This window comes from Lepisosteus oculatus, chromosome 11 (assembly GCF_040954835.1).
Source record: "Lepisosteus oculatus isolate fLepOcu1 chromosome 11, fLepOcu1.hap2, whole genome shotgun sequence".
NCBI lineage: Eukaryota > Metazoa > Chordata > Actinopteri > Semionotiformes > Lepisosteidae > Lepisosteus > Lepisosteus oculatus.
Genome location: NC_090706.1, coordinates 14,167,202 through 14,188,682, shown reverse-complemented (window position 1 = coordinate 14,188,682; position 21,481 = coordinate 14,167,202). Strand labels below are relative to the sequence as shown.

The following is a 21,481-nucleotide window of genomic DNA, read 5'->3' as shown; positions in this document are numbered from 1 at the left end:
TCCCAAAAAAACACTAGATTTTATTTTTAGTTTTCTAATAAGCAACACTACAGTTCTCCTCTTTCCTCCCAGAACAGGTGTCCTACACGCGTGAGGTATAAGTGGAGCCCCAGGGCTCGGCCTGCTAACTTCTCTACACAAGATGGGGGCGAGGAGGAGGGGTCGGGTCGGGTCACGGTGCAGCGCGGCCTCACGGGTTCGGTGCCGAGGGATCGGAGGTGGGAATCTCTCATCCTAACGGCTCTCCAGGGAGCGCGCAGGGAAAGCTGGACCTTTTCGATTCAGGCTCAAGCGGGTTCCGGCTCAGTCACCGCACCCCAGCGCCCCCCTTTACCCTTCCCCGAGAGAGCCGGGGTCCCTGGCGGAAAGGCGCCGCTCCGATCCCCGGGAGCACCCAACCGACATTCCCAGAGACGAGCGCTGTGCGGACAGGCCGCGGGGAGGCACAGTCTCACAACAGGGGGGGAGGGGGAGGGGGGGGGAGAAACGAAGGTGGTTAAAAAAAAAGAAAACATTTTAAAAAAGCACTCCAAACAAAAAACAGCAAAACTCACTAAAACAATCACTGAAAGATCAGCCCACATTAAATCAGACTGCGCATCTTCCCAGCTAAGTCAGAATGGCCGATAGGGCACAGAGGGCCTGTTGATTTAATCTGGTCTACAGTCTCCCCAGCTATATGCCAAACATTAAAAATCGTCAAATGAAAGAAAAAAAAACCCACAATCTGTACACTGACATCGATGCACAGCCGGGAGAAGACAGGGAAGACAATTTGGTGTATTAACAGAAGTTAAAACGAAAGAAGCAGTAACAGCAGTTCTAGAGAAACCACGAACTGGCAGAAACAAAACACAAACTTCCTGGTGCTTCGGAAAGTCTTTAGTGTTTTAAACAAAAAAAAAAGAGAAACATTTTTCAAAAGGCTTCTGTTGACTTAAAAACAGGGCACATCCATTGATAACCCCAAATTACATTCCTGTACCCCTCACTCATACACATTGATTTCCTTACTCATTACCAAGTTGGTAATACTATATTTGGTTCTGAAACAATACTATTACAGTCATATGGCCTTTTTTATGTTCTTAAAAAAGCTGAGGCTAGGTTGACAGACATCAGAGAGATCATATGAAAGCGAAACGCATCTGATATGTTTTCAAGGATACAGTCTTGCACTGCACAGCAGTCTGATCCACTTCAGGCATTCAAAGGTATGGGGCTCTGGAGTAGATTGTAACACTAAACGTGGTTCTTCTACTTGATATTAACCACACACACATATATCATCGCAAATTGAATAGTACCTTTGCTCAACAAGGTGAAATACCTGGTGGGAGTTGGGAGCCCGCAACTTGTTAAACCTGGAGCGGATTTCACTGCTGCACATTTGGAGTCACACAGACAGATCACAGTGTGAGCTGAGCAAGGGTCAGTTCTGGAATTGTCCTTTTTGACAAGATGGGATATTAAGCAACTAAGCCAAAAAAACAGAAGCTGCCTGTCCCTTTCCTGCAGCGTGCAGTACTGTCCCTCGCACAGGACTGTTATTGCAAAATCTGCAATTCGAGCAGAACGTGCCTGAAAACACACCAAACCCCGGAGAGCTTCCAGAAGAGCCACTCGGCGATTCTGATTAACCTTCAACAGTTCACTATTTTTTGGCCCTGACAAGTTGGGGAAATGAGCTGCGTCACTCAATATGACAGTGCCGTTTCTTGACCAAATGAAGCAGGGAAAGGAAAGGAAAGGCCGGCGGGGGACATTGTGAAACACCGGAGCAGTCGAGTGGACCGGTGTGGGCACCAGGCGAGGCTGCCTGCAGGAGCTGGGCTTTAGCGAGATATCTGGTCACTGTCACTTGTGGTTTGAAATACATAATCTTTCTGCAACGCGAAAAGACGAAAAGCATCGGTTTGCAACACAGTCGACACAAACACACCTAAAGAAGACGACATGCATGGAAGACGGTCACATTTTCTCAGTTTTTTTTATTTAAAGTTTATAGACCCACCCCCCCCTAACTCACCCTAATGCCCTCCTCCCCCCCCTTCCCCAAATTTCATCTAGCTCATATTTTTGGTGCCCAGTGCTTTTCTTTGTGAAACAGCATTAAAAATGAAAAATCGGCTACAACTTCTCAACTAAACGTGTGGAAAAAAAATGGGACAAGGTGAGGGAAAGACTAACGGCTGATGGGAGCAGGAATCCTGGACTGACTGGACCTGCACAGAGTAGCTCCAGACCCCTGGGGTCTCCATCACCCTGGCCTCAGACCAAGCAGGGTCTCAGAGACGGGAGACCGGGGGCGGAGCTCTTTGGCCCAGAGCAGCTAACAAAACCCGGCCCAGAAGGTCCAGTGCTGATCGCAGAACCGCCTCTTCTGGCCTCCATTCCCAAGCAGCACGCAGTAACTTCTTTCAAATCAATCTGCGCTCCCAGTACTCAAAACTTGAATAACTCGAAAAAAACATTAACAGATGTTTATCCCCCCCCCTCCCCACCAATAGGTTAAATTCGTTCATTCTAACAAATTAGGAATTGGTTGGGAACAAAACCCAGGAGAGTTAAGATCCCAAGGAAACTCGGGGATCCCACTGTGCCCGGGCCCTGTGGTTTGAACGCAGCCACAAGCTCCGCCCAGAGCCCCGAGAATCTCTGCCCTGCACCTCAACACCCAGACAGCTCAGACCCCACACACCCTGCGGGGTGTTAGAAAAGACACATCTGTCTGACCAGCCACCAAAGGAGAAGAGATCCCCAGCAGCACGGCACGGGTCCCCGGTCTCCTGTGATCCCGTGTGCCTCAGGGCTCACGTCTGGCTAGAAACCGTGGTCAGGCTGTCACGTTCACGGATGCCGACGAATGCCAGACATGCTTTTTGCAGCGTCTCCAAAGCCCCACGCTGCGATCCGATGTTAGCGGGGCTCTGGTCGCAGCTCCCACCCAAGGGAAAGCCTGGCACCCACAGACGTCAGGAAGAACAGGAGATCGGTACAGACTGGGAGCGTGCCCAAGACCTGCCCACCACAGTCCATTCTGACACAAACTGGTAGGCTTCTCCGTAGGCCCTCCGCACACATGCCTCTGCTCCGTACACAATCCGGTTAACTTCCCCATCTGCCGCAGTGTGGGCATTCTCAGGAACAGTACTGGGACAGGACTTTTGGCACAAGCAGATGTGTTGGAAGGAATAATGGTTTGGAAATATGAGGACTATTTAATTTGGTCAGGAGCCTTGATCCTTAATTACTAAGGAAGTAACCCCGATACCGTGCGCACGCACGCACGCCTACAGTAACCCCTGTAGCATACACACACTGGGGGCGCCGGCAGCTTCCCCAACACCTCGGCTGGGCCTGCGCCCCCAGGACAGCACAGGGAAGTCCATGCACTTTTAAAAAGTGTGCGACCTCATCCAAGGAAGACGGGGTGTCTCCCCACCTTCCCCCTCGCTTCTTCACTCTACCCCCTGACAATCAAGTGTCAGGGCCTGCGTGGCGCACACAGCTCTACCACCGTACTGTGGTGTCGGTGTCTGCTCCATTGTGTCCAGTGCTGTCAGTTTCAGTTTTGTGTTTTGTCTCTGTTGTCCAGTCTGGTTGAGACACAGTGGCGATGTGTGTGCAGAGACAGACGGCCTGCGGGATCAAGGGGGGTCAGGGGTTACCTGTGTGCCCCCCCCCACCCCCCACCGACTGGAGATGGATCCGACCTGGAGCACAGGTGTGGATGGCTTGTCCACTCGTGTCCGTCCTGAGACTCGCCGGCCCAGGAGCTGAACGCACTGTCGCTGACCTTGCAGTGGGACGTGGCGCGGGTCTGGTGGGGTTGAGGTTTCAGGTATTGTGGGGAGGGCGGGGGGTCTGGAGCAGCAGGGATGACGAGGAGTGGAGAGGAGATGCAGTTGTCCGTGCTCAGATCTGTGATTTGGTGCTCAGTTGGAGGTATCAGAGTGGACACTCGCCGGCTCAGCAGTGGGCGAAGTGACGGAGGAAGGGTTAGTGCTGTCCTGCCAACTGCCGTTAGACTGGAGGAGAGAGAGAGGGGTTAATACAGACACACTGACTGGACACCACAGTACATTAACACTGCACTGAGAGAGAGGGGTTCATACAGACACACTGACTGACTGGACACTACAGTACATTAACACTGCACTGAGAGAGAGGGGTCAATACAGACACACTGACTGGACACTCCAGTACATTAACACTGCACTGAGAGAGGGAATAATATAAATGCACAGTGGAGTTGTGTGTATAGCTCTTTACAAGCCTTCACTCTGTGACAGGGGTGTCTGTGAGTACACCCCCAACTACTCACATTGATGCGTCGTGGAGGGTACAAGGCGCTCCCTGTCAGCTCCTCATAACCGCCCGTCAGGTGTGTAGCATGGCGCAGGGTATCCACCTGAGGAGAAAGGAGGTGCTGTCACTCACTGGGCGCAATGGGAGAACTTCAGCAAACCAGCCCTGCAATCTTGCATTGGACAGACGATGAAAGAGAAGCACTAGCTGGGACAAGGACAGTGGCAGACGCACCCACAGACACACAGGGCAGGCTCCAGGCTCTTCACAGGGGGGAAGGCAGACAAACCGGCTCAGACAAGAGGTGCTCCACGCTAACCAACCCTACAAAATCTAAACTAAAGTTTATTTAATGTCAAATAAATTTTCCAGGACTGCACACACACTTAAGTCAATTTATCTCCTCTGTTGCTACATAAGAGTTTCTTCCACAAGCTACACCAGCTGCAGATGCTCTCCTGCTTCAGATTCTTTCTAATTTCCAGGCACACAGTGGGGTGGTTCTTAAGAAAATCACACAAAATTGCTACGCAAACAAACTGCACACCAATCCCAGGGGACCATTACAGGACTCAAGAGTCACTCAGACCCCTAAACACCTCAAACACACTGGATTTACAAACACCCAAAACTGTTGTGACTGCGCTTGCAAGAGAAAATATGAAATTATCATTTTGGAGAGGAGTGACAATCTGATTCCTACTGTACAGTAACCTAGAACTCTCCACATTTCTTACCACCTGCAGGGCTCTTGCTAAAAGTGACACCAGGTGGCAGAGATCTCGCACAAAAAACTTGAGTCAAGTGGTAGATCTGTTTGTCTCACGGGAGCAATTCATGTACAAGCCCAGCAGCTGAGGCTGACTGGTAACGCTGCAAAACCTGGGGTGGATCAGAGTGCTGAGCACTAGGAGTCTGACTAACAGCAATTCTCTTTGAGATTCCTGTACACTTACTTTTTGAAGTGAACAAAAAGGGGTCATGTGAACAAAGCTGTGTTTTTAATGTGTGGGCAGATTTTGGGGTAAAAATCTCTTTTCAAACACGATCAACTCAAGGAGCCATTTCTGAAATCTTACAGAACCAGCTGGTGCTGGGGGAAGGGGCACGACTTTGTTCTATACTTCTACACAGACAGGGACTCCAGCTCCTCCTCACGGCTTGTTCTGGATGCACTTGTAGTCTACTGCTCTTGAACTGATCTGATTAATAGCTATAATTCGGAACCTTAGATCCACTGCACTGGGGTCAGGGCACAATTTCCTGAAAATCAATCCCCTGGCTTCTGAGCCATCAGGAGGAAGTGTTACATGAGAACCCAGTTAATTAGATAATTAGTATAATTAAGTAATTGCAAGCCATTTGTAACAGGCAGCCAGAAGATGCTGCCGCCCTCCTGGGAACAGAACTAGAAGCTTGCTTGCTCTGGGTGAGACAGACAGCATAGAGGGGTGACTCCTGCTGTATCTGATTGTTAATACTGCTCCCCCGAAACAAGTATTTTAAAGACCTGTAACAACTTGAGCGTAGCACTGGTCTCTACCAGCTCCATGTGCAGTAAATATCAGTGAAAACAGGTTAATGTAGCAGTTAACTGGCAGTGCATGTTGATCTATATGGTTGGAAAATTAATTGTGCAAGTTTTGAATTTTATGGATGACATTCTGACTTTGTATGTTAGTTGTAGTATTAATTTTATGCATTGTAATGTATTACCACTATCAGGGGTAGTGTGGTGGTGCAACATGTAGTATAAGTGGTATTATGCTAGGGAGGTGATGTTTTGGGCATTATTATATCACAGGGCAAGAGAAGTGCAATGTTAGGATACTGGGGGTAGCAGGGCACCCAGCAGGCCTGAGAAGGCATCCCCACTGAGTGAGCGCAAGGCCAGGTACATCTCCCCACCATGGGACAGTCATGTGGCTGTGAAGACCCTGCAGGCACCACGCAGGTCACAGGTCATGGGGGTCATGTTGTGCCTATTCTGTGCTCTACACTCGCAGAAAGCTGAAAAGCACAACCTCAATATTCAGGAACACACTACAATGCTCAAGCACTTCACACTACTTTCTGTGCCCAGGGCTTTCAAACACAAATTCTCTTAATAGCCCAGCCTTGCGACTCACACTTGAGGTCTGGCACCAGTGCCGAGTCAGCCCCAGAGCGGCCCATAGCTCAGCGATCACCCGGAACATGTGCTCCGTGGCTGCAGGCTAGCAGGTAGAGCAATGGACACACTCTCCCACCCCTAGCGCAGACGCTGAGGGCTACAGTTTATCATTCACAAGGCCTGGGTGCAGTTTTGCACTTGTGCTGCCCACCCTTCCCCCCTGTGTCCATGTTCCACCCAAAACTCTGCCCCTGCGCCAGACTAGATTAAACCCTGACATCAGCCTAAACTCTGCCCCTGCGCCAACCTAAAATTAACCCTTGCGCCAGACTGCCTTCAATACAGACGTCAACTTTGTATTCCTGATTCCTACTCCGACGCTGGTAGCTGTAGAACACCTTGGTAACTGGCCGGTTTGTGCATGAACAAGCTCAAGAGCTAGAGGAGGGGACCCCAGTCCTGGGAACCGCTCCACACCACTGGGTTTTCACTGCAGCTGAGCTCTTAAAGACCTTTTAAAGGGGAACTGCAGTCCCAAATTCTCAGACTTCTATTCTCAGATTATAAAACCTTGGTAACAAAATAAAACTGATGGTATCACAAATTTTTTACAAATTTTGGGTTAAGTAAAGAAGCGTGAACTTCATGAAGGTACCGTGTATGGCTGCCGTGTCGTCACAACCCGCTGCTATTGCCACGGGCGAGAACGAGAGTTTCCTCAAACTGTAATGTGACATCAGCCCTTCCCGCTCACTAGTTTCTCATTGGCTTACAGTGACATGGTCTCCTAACAACATTCACTGTGAGTTTATTTTAGCTGGTTGGCAGGCTGCTCTTTTTTTTGCCATACTTAACCATTAAGTATGTCAAAAACACGTTGCTTTGTATACGTCGGGTCCATGGAAATATTTACTATCAATGCAGTAGGAGAATTTGTTTGGTCTAAAGCACGTTTACAATGTAATGGGGACACTTGTTGCCTCTGAATCACAGACAATGGTGACAATATAGCACATCCACTGAAACTTAGTCACTTTTGTGATGGAAACTCAAGGGCTGTACACGTGACCACATACCTGGTAGTTTCATTGTGGGTTGAAAAGCACTCATCATTGCCAATTCATTAGAAACACAAAATGTTGAAATAGCTTTGCAGTTCCCCTTTAAATGAACCAAAAGGCTGTTTGGTTAGAACCTTTGCAAGTACCTTAAGAAAGTTCATAGTTACAAGACTACCTCTAATATATTCAGAGACTGAAAAATTTGAATTAGTTCTGGATTACAATTTGAGCTCATTAGGTCTGTTAGGGGTTCAATTATTTGAATGCTGAGGTGATCCAAACCCAGCAGGTGTGGGGTCCCCCAACACCAGGATTGGGAACCCCAGGTCAGAATATCCTCGGGGCAATGGGAGTTGTGTGTTTCCTGGCACGCGATGATTAAACCAAAGTAAAACAAAATTAAATGAATCAAAGACAGAAGACAAATGGGCAACAGTGACGTACAGGCACATACACAGGCATGCCCAGGAGCTTGGCATCACCCCAGGACTGCCGCCCCCATGGTGCCATGTGTCTGAGTGCCTGAAGTTAGTCACACACAGGAGACGAGCTGGTTATTGGAGGGGAGGTGGGGGTGCTGGTGAGTAAGCAGACAGACGCACAGACAGACGGACAGTCCAGCAGGCTGGGAAAGCGCAAGCTCGTTAAAACCCCCAACAGGAGCACTGGCTGTTTGTGAACGGGGCGCACAGCTCTCCAGCTGGCCCATGAGTAAAGACACTCACTTTCCGCCTTGTCTGCCTTTCAGGGCCACCTCCACACAAAGGCCCGGCTCTTACACCTCGATTTTCATCTTTGAACGAGTGTGAAGTAAAACGCCACAGCAGAACTACAGAACTACTCTCTCTACAGGGAACAGCGGATGGCCTCCTCTTAGGGTCATGGGGGGGGGGGGGTGTGCGTTTTTTTTTTAAGAAGAGATGCGTGTGCCATCACCAGACCTGTCCGACCCTGCCCAGGGAGTCCACTCTGATCCCAGTCTCCAGTCAGTTTCTGACCGAGCAAGGAAATTACTTTTTTTTCTTCTAAATTTAAAATCCAATTTCCTTAAATTCCAATTTGAGATGTGTCATTTGAAATGAAATTGAAATTAGGTGAAAACATCACATGGACAACTTAAGCCATTTGGCCAATTAATTCATTGAGACAAAACTAGATACACTGGAGGGTGGGTGTCAAGAGGGTCAGGACTAGGAAAGCCTGGAATGGACCTGGGTTCCTCTGCTCCAGCTCCTGACAACTACAGACGGTCCAGGTTTTACTTTTCCCCAGTCTGAATTTTAAATTTGGCCTGGGTTAAGAGTGTAGCAGCATCACAGACAGCTGAGATTGTAACACAGGGCCTGTCTGTAGCCAGCAGAGGGCGCAGCAGAGTACTGTTGATCTCCGCAGAAAGCAGGTCTGTGCGGCCAGTGTGTCCGTCTGTCCATCTGTCCGTCTGTCTATTGGTTTCGGCTGTGCCCTAGGCCCTTTCAGGCCAATATTCTGTGAGGCAGGGTGCGGTGAGGGGTGCGGTGATTGGGAGGGGTGCTGATTCAGGGCTGGAGACGGTACCTGAGTTCGGTGTCGCCGGAGAGCTGGCCTGGCTAGCCTGCGCAGAAACACTGGCCGCATCCACTGCGGTTTTAACGGCGTACAGGTTAGCTTCCTCCTGGAACTTACCAATGTTCTTCTTGTAACGAATTCTCTTGTTGCCGAACCAGTTAGACACCTGGGACAGAGAGGGATGGTAACAGTGACCAAGTGTAGGACAGGTGACTCACAGAGAGGTGTAACTTTTATTTGCTTTAGTGTTTGTTCTGCTTCGTAAGGTACCCTTCCCCCTGCTCCTCCTCCTCCCTCCCTGAACCCCACCCCCTCCACCTGATCCTCCTCCTCTTGCCCAAGCCCCCCTGCTCCTCCTCCTCCATTCTGAGCCTCTCCACCTGATCCTCCTCCTCTTGCCCAAGCCCCCCTGCTCCTCCCCCTCCACGCTGAGCCCCTCCCCCAGGCCCCGATCTCACCTGAGAGACAGTGATGCCACACTTCTTGGCCAGCTCCTCCTTGGCCTCCTCGCTGGGGTAGGGGTTGGACAGGTGGGAGTAGAAGTACTCATTCAGCACCTCAGTGGCCTGCTTGTTGAAGTTGCGCCTCTTGCGCCTGCGACACAAACACGGGCCAGAGCCCCCAGACAGGCCGGTGAGGGGGCGCTAACCTGCCGCTGGAAGCAGTAACGACGGAGAGGGAACAAACCCAGGTGGGAAAGACAGACACGGACTGACCTGGCGTCCAGGAAGCGGGAGCGCAGGATCATCACGGCCTCACAGGTGCTCTGCTTCAGCTGCATCTGGATGGAGCTGAACTTGCGGTGGATGATGGCCACCATGCGCTCGATCTCCTTGGGCGAGATGGGCCGCGTGCGCGACTGCTCCCGCAGCAGGTTCATCACGTGGTTTGTGAACTCGCTGCACGCCTGGCCGGGGAGCACGCCCAGCGCCACGCGGACACGCCGTCCGGAGAAAAGAGAGAGAGAGAAAGAGCGCCAAGGGATGGCGTGTTACAATGCATGAAGTATAACGTCATGAAGATGCTTGAACACCAATGCCAGACTGGCAAGGGGATCCCCCCAGAAACCACTGACCTCCCAGTGCAGCACCACTGAGAGTAAAGTCAACACACTGGACGTGCACCCCAGGCTGAAATCAGAATCAGAGGGTGTCCCCCCCCTACCCCTCTCACCTGCTCATACTTCTCCAGCTCGGAGTGGTAAATCTGGCGGATCTGCGCCAGCTTGGCGCGGTAGTCCGAGTGCTCGATGCTGCCGTCGTTCGGCGACCCCCCCGCTGCCGCCGCCGCCGCCGCCGCGGCCGCCGATCCGCCGCCCTTCTCCGGCCCCGACACGCCCTCTGCCAAGAGCATGTTGTCCAGCCGCATGATCTGGGGGTCTGGGGGGTCCTCCTCCTGTACCCCACGGATACTGAGGACTGAGAGAAAGAGGGAGGGGTCAAACCTCTGCCCGCTAACTACAGCACCTTGACTACGGACAGAGAAAAACTTTAAAAACTGTAAAAAAGTCATTCATCACACTTTCCCTGGAAAAAAAGCCCTGCAGTTTCACAACGCACCAGCAGATGGCGCTCTTCCACTGCTTTTGCACAACCGACATCGCGGTTAATAACGGGGTCGTGTTTGTGTTGGACGAAACGGTTAATTGCACAGCTATGTAAACCTGCCCGTCGGTGCTGTGCCCAAGCAGCACACAGGGAAATCATTCCCGAGCTCCGATTTGACCCGGCAGCACGTCGGCTCCGTGCAGTTGAACTGCTTTAACACGGGGAGCTAGTCTTCCACAGGTTAAACTGAAGGAGCGCAACTTCGCCACGAAGCGCACGGCGGAACTGGAGATCAGCAGCGGCCGGGGGCCCGCGGACCTGCGAGGGCGGCAGATCCCTGAAAAGCGGGGAAGAAAACCGCTCGCGGGCAGGCAGGTGTCCCATCGGACGACGCGCGCCGGGCGCTTCTCGGCGGAGGGCTTGCGTTCTGCCCGCATTGCTTCTCGCATGAGATCGAGCAGGAGGACAGGCCTGCAGCTTCCGTTTAAAACATACACCCCTTCAGTTTCCCCTCTCTTCGCTGCCGGGTGCCACACCTGCTCCGAGAGCGACCCAGTGGCAGGGGGGAGAGGGGGGCAGGAGCGCCTCCCTCTGTTCTGCCCCCCCCCCCCCCCCGTACATTCCTGAGAGGGGGGCTGTGCTGCAGCTCCTCGCCCTCCCCCACCTCCCCCGCTCTCACTGCTCTGGAATGCAGCAGCTCCGCCACGTGAACTTTTGACCTCTCCTCTACCCCCTCTCCCCAATCCAATACTTCTCTTCCTCTCTCTGGGCGCGTGTGCCGCCCCGACCCCTTCTCGCTCAATCTGTTCCCCAACTCTCAGATTCCCCACCCCCCTCCCCACACTGGCCCCCCCAAATCAGTCTGCAGCAGCCGCCAGTCCCTGCTCCTCCCTCAGACTGGGGAAAAGAATGCGCTCCTGGACTGGCAACGCCACCCTGTAACCTTTCTTCCAGACAGCGCCCCCCGGAGTCCCACTGCAGCTACTACACCAGCCCGACAGGGAGCCAAGTGGGGATAAGGATTGCTATAGTTGATCTGATAAAAAAAAGCCCTCCCAAGGAAAACCAGGGCGCAGGCCTGACTGCGTGATACAGCCCCTCGTGCCATACAGCCAATAAGGCTCAGGGATTCGGGGATGGATGGAAATCCCGAAGGCTCAGAGCTCTGGAAAACCCCCCACACAGGCTCTCCTCGCCCCACTCCCCACAAAAACAAACTCCGAGGGTCCACAAAGCCCTGGGGGGGTCACCCACCACCCCCCAGAACTGAGCCACCCAGGACAGAAACCCCACCAGCAATAATGCAGGAATCCACACTAAGCCAAGAAAACAAGAAGCGAAATTAAAGCTCTCAACTTGAAAGGAGATTGGACCCCGTTATCAGAGTCATCCTGACCAACACTAGCAGAACCCAGCCAGGGTCCACAGAGAGCCCAAGAGAGCAGCCGGAGAAAGAGAGACTTCCTCCTCACCTGCCCTAAACACCCAAGAATGCTCTGAGCATCTCATCCAGTCTTTTCTGGAAGGAAGCCACGGTATCCATTTGAAAGCACATCTGGGCAGCTTGTTCCACACTCCCACAACTCCCATAAGGTGGATGCTGCACACTGGTGGCGGTGGAAGGGAGTCCCCGTCACCTGTAAAGTGCTTTGAGTGGAGTGTCCAGAAAAGCGCTACATAACTAACAGATATTATAATTATAACCCTTTGTGTAAACTGTCCTATCACTAAGGCTTGTCGGTCTGTACTGAATATGAACTGCTGGACTGCTGGCCATGGTTCAGCATACAGAGTACTGTTCTATAGTTCCATAACATCCAGCACTGTAGAGCAAAAGACACCAATGTGGGAGCCTAAAGTGTCACACCATGCGGGTACATAAGGTTAACAGTCCTACTGCAGCTGACTAGACCGCAATGTGCCATAAGCAAGTTTAGCATACAAACATGGCACTACTGCAAACCCAGTGTAGCACAGCACACTGCAGTTACAAAGATCCTGCACTGGGCTGTACTTTCACATAGTAACATGACACTGCAGATCCATACACTAACACAGGGCGCTGCACCCTGATATACAGCCACCCATGGGCAGGACTCCAGCAGGCCCAGACTGGCCACTTCCTGCCGCGGGGCAGGGGGGGGGAGGGGCACTCCGTCTCCTCTTAAAAAGAAAAAGTCAAGGGTCAGGGGGGAGCAAGAGGGGAAACTGGAGAAGGAGAGAGAGAGAGAGGAAGGGAGGAGGGAACTCAGTTGAACTGGCAGCCCAGTATGTGATCTCCTGTCACAGCCTGAGGAACAGTGAGTCTGTCTCCCAATAATGCTCAATATGTTTACAGTATATGTCAATATTTTACGACATGTCTTTGTTGTAAATGTCTGTAGATTTAATTTGACTTTTATTTTGTGTTTTGTTCCATGTTAATTTTATTATTTTTATTTGCCTTGGCAACACCGATTGTACCCCGGCGTCCTGACCAAATTTCCCATCGGCCTTTATCAATCATGGCCTCCTAACAATCCCCCTCTATGAATTGGCTTCATTACTCTGCTCTCCTCTCCACTGATAGCTGGTGTGTGGTGAGCGTTCTGGCGCACTATGGCTGCCGTCGCATCATCCAGGTGGGGCTGCACACTGGTGGTGGTGGAGGGGAGTCCCCATTACCTGTAAAGCGCTTTGAGTGGAGTGTACAGAAAAGCGCTATATAAGTGTAAGCAATTATTATTATTATTACCCATCAGTCATGCTAATAAAGCACCTTGAATTGAATTGAATTGAGAGAGCAGCATCGGGACAGTTGAGTGATTAAGGCATTGGACTTAAGAACCAGTAGACAAGAGTCCACGTGGGTTCGAACCCCACTCCTGGCAGACTATTATAGCCCATATAGTCGGAGTCGGAGGAGCTGATCTTGAATTGAATTCGAACACCACTTATTCCACTGCCCCTGCAGCTCCTCCCTCTCGCAGTGTTACTGTGGGCTTCTGCAGCTGCTGCTGGTGCTCTCATGGCATCGCTACGGGACGCCTCACAGTTCTCACCCCAGTCGTCCCCCCCAACACACGGCTCGCCTCCCACACGCCCCGCCCCCAGCTGCAGCTTAATTTCCTGTGACTCGTTTAATCACTGTAATTAAACACTGATGACTGTTAATTACTCACACATAAGCACACAGCCAGTGGAGTGGCAGAGCAGGGGAGAGGGCAGACCCCGCCATCACTTCCTGTCACCCTCCACCCACACGCTCCACCTTCATCGCCATCCTCTCCCTCAGTCTCACCCCCCCCTTCTCCTCAACAGCTCATCTTCCCGACCTCCTCCAGTATCTTTCCATCCCTCACCCAGCCTGCGGCTTCGTTCGCCCTCCCCAGTGTTACAGTCCGCTCGCTGCATCACTGACCCGCTGTCCCATCACCACGGCGACGCCGATGCACACGCCGGGACAGCTCCACGAGAGGCGGGCTGTAAGGAGAGGAGCGAGCTGGGCGTTCAGGATCTGCTTACAGCACTCCAGCACCATCAGACTGTCGCCCTGGAAGTTCTATTTAAAGAGGCATAACTAATTCATCTTTGGCGTCTCCTGGCCTCAATGCGCTTTTTTTTTTAATTAAATGATTTGGGTCAAGTTGACTTTTACAAAGCAATGCCGCCGATCCACTGGGTTAACTAGGGACAGCAGCTGCCCCAGGTTTCCATGGGAAACCACTGTACTTGAGGACAGTGGAGGACAGCTAGCAGCAGGGCGGGACAGTACCTGCTGTACAGTACAGGACAATTTGTGTCTCAATACGATGCCGTGTAATAAATCCTTGACTACAGGTCCCTGCCAGTGCCATGGCGACCTCCCTCACTCTAGCTCTTAACCCAATCTTTCAAGTTGCTCAAATGGAACATTGCTTTTCATTCAAATGTTTAGAGACTCTTCTGAAATGCAATTGTTAAAAGGCAAATCCAACAAAAACATTTACTGTATTAAGCTAATTAAGGGGTACATTCTATTACTCAGCAGTTGTAGGGTCCCCAAGACCAGGGAACCCCAGTAAGTCTCGGTACAGTTCACGGTGAGCCACTATAGTACCCTGAGACTCTGCAGTCCTGTACAGTAAGAGACACGAACACAGTGGTGTTTAAGGGGCTATAAGCCGGCTGTGCAGTTCATCACAGTTCATGATAGTGAGCCACTATAGTACCCTGTGATGAACTGCACAGACTGTTCTATGCCTTACTGTACAGGACCGCAATGTCAGAGTACTGCACTGGCTCACTGTGAAGGGCTGCACACACGGCTGTGTGTCTTACTGTACAGGACTGCAGTGTCTCAGGCTACTATAGTGGCTCACTAGGACAACTGGAAAGATTGTGTGTCTTACTGTACAGGACTGCAGTGTCTCGGGGCACTATAGTGGCTCACTATGATGAACTGGACAGATTGAGACTTACTGTACAGGACTGCAGTGTCTCAGGGCACTATAGTGGCTCACTAGGACGAACTGGACAGATTGTGTGTCTTACTGTACAGGACTGCAGTGTCTCAGGGTACTGTAGTGGGTCCTATGAAGAACTGGACAGACTGTGTGTCTTACTGTACAGGACTGCAGTGTCTCAGGCTACTATAGTGGCTCACTATGATGAACTGGACAGATTGAGACTTACTGCACAGGACTGCAGTGTCTCAGGACACTATAGTGGCTCACTATGATGAACTGGACAGATTGTGTGTCTTACTGTACAGGACTGCAGTGTCTCAGGGCACTATAGTGGCTCACTAGGACAACTGGACAGATTGTGTGTCTTACTGTACAGGACTGCAGTGTCTCAGGGTACTATAGTGGCTCACTATGAAGAACTGGACAGATTGTGTGTCTTACTGCACAGCACTGCAGTGTCTCAGGGCACTATAGTGGCTCACTATGATGAACTGGACAGATTGAGACTTACTGCACAGGACTGCAGTGTCTCAGGGCACTATAGTGGCTCACTAGGACGAACTGGACAGATTGTGTGTCTTACTGTACAGGACTGCAGTGTCTCAGGCTACTATAGTGGCTCACTATGATGAACTGGACAGATTGTGTGTCTTACTGTACAGGACTGCAGTGTCTCAGGGCACTATAGTGGCTCACTATGATGAACTGGACAGATTGTGTGTCTTACTGTACAGGACTGCAGTGTCTCAGGCTACTATAGTGGCTCACTATGATGAACTGGACAGATTGTGTGTCTTACTGTACAGGACTGCAGTGTCTCAGGGCACTATAGTGGCTCACTATGATGAACTGGACAGATTGAGACTTACTGCACAGGACTGCAGTGTCTCAGGGTACTATAGTGGCTCACTAGGACGAACTGGACAGATTGTGTGTCTTACTGTACAGGACTGCAGTGTCTCAGGGTACTGTAGTGACTCACTGTGACGCTGCAGCATTCTACAGTTAGACACACAAGTCTGTGCATTTCATCATGGTGAGCCGGTGCAGTACTGTACAGTGAGGAAGCACAGTGGTACACCTGCCCCTGCCTACTTCCTCCTAGCTCTCACTCACCCCCTCCTTTTTGTCCTATCCTCTTTTCCATCTCTGCCTGCCTCTCGGCCCCCTCCCCCCTTCGCTCCCTCTATTCTCTCCCTCTCAGTCCGGCCCTGGCTGTGAGCTGCAATCCCTCATACGCCGTCAGTCTCCCTGCTCGCTCTAGACAGACAGGATTAGCATTTTAATTGCATCAGCTCCCTGGAGTATTCACTGCCTTTCACTGGGGGCAGAGACGGGGGCGAGAGGCAGAGGGGAGAGAAGGAAAGAGGAAAAAAAAGTAATGAAAGGAGGAGGAGAGGCAGAGAGCTAAGCAAAAGAAACAATGAAGTAGAGAGAGAGAGAGTGCTAGAGATGGACAGAGTGACCTTTAGAAAAAAAAACGAAAAAGCACAATTTTCATCCCCTGTTCGAGACGCAGCAAGATCTCAAGCGAGCAAGGCCGAGGGCAGAGATTAAGAGACGGACGGACAGGCTGGACGCAGAGAGACTGGCAGGCACTGCAAGTACCGCCCGCACTGGCCGACGGGGCACGGACGCAGGAGCAAATGGGTGGACTCTCAGCAGAGCCTCCACCAGGCCAGATCAGGGTGGACAGTCCCACACAGGAGAGGGCTGGGCGTGACCCGCGGAGGCGTTAAAGGGGCTATAAGCCGAAACATCCACATCAAGCCCCGTAGGACAGGCTCCAGGCTGTCGCTAATCACATAAGGCTTCTACAGCTGGCAAACAGAGTCTGCTAAGTCTCTTCGCTGATGCGCTTCTAAGTTTAGCAGATTCCTTGGCTGCAATAAGCTCATGGCTAGAGTCCGAAAGGCGCTTTGCAATCTTCAGCACCTAACAGGTCTCCCTACTGCTCCCCACCTTAACTTTGCACCGCACTGGCTGACTTTCTGAGGAACGGCTGTAGCAGTCAACGCCAGGGGCTCCTGGAGCGATCCGGGGGCGCAGAGATAGCCCTACAATCCAGACATCAGAGATCTGAGGTGGCGAGTGCCCGCGAGCGAGTCCAGCACCACCGGCTCCTCGCCCCTCCCATCGGAGGAAGCTGCGCTGTGGGTACCGCCACGGTGACCGTTTCGGAGGAAGATGGGAAGACACGCGAGATCTCCAGCGCCGTGACCGTATGAGGGTCACCACCCTGCTCATGAGAGAACCCACATCTAAATTGGGGGTACAATACAACCCCTTTGTCCCCGATTTCCAAAACAAAATCCCATGATGCTCCCGATTCATTAGCACAGCCCGCAGTTGGCAAAACCTGGACCGGATCAGACCGCCGTGGAGTGGGTGGGGGCACCGCCACCAAGCAATGAGGAACAAAGCGAGAGGTGTGGACTCTCGTCGCACACGGCTCCAACTCATGCCTGTCGATCTACAAACGGGGAGAGAACGCAATCGGCACTAAAAACACACATCTCCCACCACGAAATCAGTTCAACGCAAGGGCGATGCAGGCACCACACGCGACACTTCCATCCCTGCGCACGCGCCCACAGTTGGGGGGGGGGGCGAGGGGGAGCAGAGAGCGAGCGCGGGGTGCACGTGCGGTGTGCCCGTCTGGCACTGGCACCAGTTCTCACAGTCTGCCAGCGGGCCCGCATGCCTGCCTGTCTCCTGTTTTAATTACACTGGGCTCTTAAGGAGCTCCTAAAGACCTTGTGAAAAATGAATGCTCATTTGAGAGGTCATTAATTTGCACAGTTATGCAAATTAGGTGGCAATTAAGCAGTAGTTCCGAGGCGCTCCTCTCATTTATAACATGAAACGAGAATAATGACAGACAGCACAGCCCTGTACAGTACAGTTACAGAGCAAGAGTACAGTAGAACAGCGCACGAATACAGTACAGCAGCCCTGCACAGGCTAACGACGCATAACCCCGTATTCACAGCGCAGTATCAGGCGAAGCAGTGCCCTACAGTCCCAGGACAACACCATCAGTCTCGTACAGCACAGGAGAAATAAAGACAAGGTGCGTGCGACACTTTGCTGGGAACTCACTGTGGAAGAAGGTGGCAACCCTAATTTTAAAAGTGGGGCATAATTTCCAGCATGATTGAAATCCCACGCCAGGAGAGTTCCCAGCTCCCTTATAACATCTACAAAGCACAGAACGGAGCCATCCACAGGGAAAATTTAGAGACACTCAGCCCAGCTCCTCTCCGACTGCACGTGAACGAGTGTGTGCGCGCGCACGGTGCTGCTGGCTGAGAAAGGCCAGTTCACACCCCACTGTGCGAAAGACAGGAGATTATCACAGATTAGTGCTCTCCTCTAATTCCTCAATCCCTCACAGTGCCCCACACATTGCTAAACACAGCCAGAACTGGAGCACGCAAACACCGACGCGCATGCCAATAAAAGGCACCCGCGGACTGGAGGAGCGCTAGGGCTGCGCCCACTCCTACCAGGGGCCAAAAGATCACAACTCTGGCTTCCATCACACGCGAGGTTTTGGGAAAAACAAGTACTAGAACTAAGCTAGGGGATCGTCTATACGACAGATTCTCAGCCAGTGGTTCTCAGTCCCTGTTGTGGAGAGAAGCCCAGCATGCAGATCAGTTCCAGGCAGCAGGCAGTTAAAGGCCCAGTTAGAATGAACCCGAGCTGAGACAGGGGCCCCCCAGGACAAGGACTGAGAACCAGGAAATTCTGACTTGATGAAAACCTTACTTAACCTGAGAGAGCTCTTGGAAAAGCAGCAACAGTAATGGATACACAGAGCCCATAGATTTTCAGAAGGCCTTGGCTCCAGTTTATATATAATGGATTAATTCTCAGATTACAGTCAGTAGACACTCAAGGTAATGCACGTGACTGAATTCTGGACAGGCGAATAAAGCAACTACAAGTTTTAAACAGGAAACAGTGGCTACTAAAAAAACTATGTTAAAACAATGCAACGCACAACGGCTTCATGTAGAATATTGCGTACAGCACTGGTTGTCACTATAGAAAACCTATTTCTGCTCAGATAGCAGGCCAGAGAAGAGCAACCAGATAAATTCTAGGAATACTTACAAGCTGGAAGAACAGAACCACTTTAGTCCTGAACAGAGACAACTACCAGGAGACCTGAAAGGCACTGGCAGTCAACCCAGAGGTCTTCAAAATCAGTGAAACACAAACCACGGGACACACGTAGAAACCACATGGAACTATTTAAAATGAGATTGGGAGGAATGTCTTTACACAAAGTGGAGTCTCAAACTACTTTGACGTGTGGTTGAGGCAGGTACACTGGTTTCATTCAAGGATGAGGTCAGAGGATCGGGTCGTTTCTAGCGATCATACAAGCACGATGAGCCAAGCCCGCTGCCCTCGTTTGTAACTTTGTGTTCATGGGTAAAATATTATCCCAGGCAAACACCCTGACAAAATCACGCACAAATTCAAATTCACAGCATGTTATCTGCCAGACCCATGAATTACAGTGTTGCCAAAGCAATAACAATTAACAAGACATATACAAGAGAAACATTACTGGAGAGGCTCCCTGTTTCTCAGGCTGTGACAGGAGATCACTCACACACGGCCGTTACAGACTGATTTACACCAACGTCCAGCGCTGGACCTGCGCGCGGTCCCTGTAACCTGTGATTCTAAACGAGTTTGTCTTCCTGCGGCGACGGTGCCAGCTCGTCTGACAAGCGGTGCGGATCATGTAACCTGAGCTGCCCTCGGCTGTGCCCAGCCAGGAATGAGCCGCGGCCCCTCGTCCCGGGTCCCCAGATCCGGCTGAGTAACCACAGTGCTCCCTTCACCCTCCTCCTACTGCAAGGGGAGCCGCACACGCAAGTTCGTTTGACCAATATTTACATACTGTTTGTGCTGGATATGAGAAGCTTCTTAGAGGTATCACATAAAGCTCCTCTGTACCTTCACATTAACACTCCATCATCATCATCCTCAGACCTGTAGAGTAACTGTAGAGACACTCAGTCCAGCTCCTCTGTATCTTCACAGTAACACTCCATCATCATCATCCTCAGATCTGTAGAGTAACTGTAGAGACACTCAGTCCAGCTCCTCTGTATCTTCACATTAACACTCCATCATCATCATCATCCTCAGACCTGTAGAGTAACTGTAGAGACACTCAGTCCAGCTCCTCTGTATCGTCACATTAACACTCCATCATCATCCTCAGATCTGTAGAGCAACTGTAGAGACACTCAGTCCAGCTCCTCTGTATCTTCACAGTAACACTCCATCATCATCCTCAGACCTGTAGAGATGCTCTGACAACATGGCCTGTAGCATCAAGTCAAAGCTCTCAAAAACTCACCACATCTCTCCATGCCTTCTATGAATTTTTACTGAACTGTTCACATCAGTGTTGGTGCACGCATGTAGATACAAAACACAGGAGAACCCCCCCCCCCAACACACACACACACAAGCCCACAGAGAGCAGAGCTCTGTGGCAGAGAGATAAGCGCCTGGCAGACAGGGGGACCGGACAGCATCACTGCTGAACAATACAGATCCTGGTATCAAGCCCAGACAGAGCCACAGACCGGGAGAGGGAGAGGGGGAGGGACAGGAAGAGTCAGAAACACGCCGGGACATGACAAAGGGAACAGAGAAAGAAGCAAAGGAGAAGGAGGAGAGAAACGGGGGGGGTTGGGAGAACCAAACGTGAAATTCAAGGGAAGACAAATGGCCAACAGAAAACGCAGACAGGGATCACTAAGAGAAAGAAAAGAAGCCTGATCTTTTCTCCGCACAGCTGTCTCCAGTCAAGACAACAGGAGAACATCAACTCCGGTATCTACTCGCCCATCGCTGCAAACGCCGTCAGCAACACTCCCCACACAACATGGGAAACGAAATCCACCTCCCCGCGCAAAGCAGCCTGAGCTACTCCAGGACGTACAACTCAGTGTCCAAGCCCCAGTACAGATCCACAGATCCAATCCACACCTGATTTGTAGCAGATGCAGGTCACCTGCACTGAAAAAAAACAGGGGCTGGAAATCAAATCGTTACCTTGATCATAAGGCAACATTTACGTTGCATAGATATTTACATTAACACTAAATCCTCCTCAAATCTGTAGGGACACTCAGTCCAGCTCCTCTGTATCTTCACAGTAACACTCCATCATCATCCTCAGATCTGTAGAGTAACTGTAGAGACACTCAGTCCAGCACCTCTGTATCTTCACAGTAACACTCCTTCATCATCATCATCACCTCTGCCCAGTCAGAGGGACCAGGCCTCTCCACACCCAGGCTGCCCATCCGTCCAGATAAGACACGGCACACAGAGACGGGCATCAGTTTTAATTAAGCCTTAATTAGGCTATATTACGAGTCGGGCAGCCAAAACTCTCCCTCGGTATGCTAATGCAATCCATCCGAGAGAAATTTA

General features: G+C 51.2%; 1 protein-coding gene and 1 long non-coding RNA gene across 4 annotated transcripts in view; both read right to left on the bottom strand.

Annotated features, from left to right (window-relative positions):
• LOC138241828 (uncharacterized) lies at window positions 1-3,941 on the bottom strand. Its single transcript, XR_011191086.1, has 2 exons — window positions 1,564-3,941; window positions 1-1,501 (listed from the first exon to the last, which is right to left on the bottom strand). It is a non-coding gene; the product is annotated as an uncharacterized lncRNA (long non-coding RNA).
• The window catches only part of pbx4 (pre-B-cell leukemia transcription factor 4), a 29,426-nt gene continuing 11,884 nt past the window's right edge, over window positions 3,940-21,481 (bottom strand). For 2 of the 3 annotated variants that reach the window (XM_069195719.1, XM_069195721.1), the window contains 6 exons: window positions 10,204-10,448; window positions 9,747-9,937; window positions 9,489-9,624; window positions 9,040-9,196; window positions 4,328-4,414; window positions 3,940-4,031 (listed from right to left, as the gene is read on the bottom strand). In XM_069195719.1, coding sequence (XP_069051820.1) covers window positions 4,371-4,414; window positions 9,040-9,196; window positions 9,489-9,624; window positions 9,747-9,937; window positions 10,204-10,448 — 773 coding nt within the window. In that variant the 3' untranslated portion in view covers window positions 3,940-4,031; window positions 4,328-4,370. The remainder of the gene's footprint in view (window positions 4,032-4,327; window positions 4,415-9,039; window positions 9,197-9,488; window positions 9,625-9,746; window positions 9,938-10,203; window positions 10,449-21,481) is intronic. The other variant, XM_069195720.1, reaches the window with a different exon arrangement.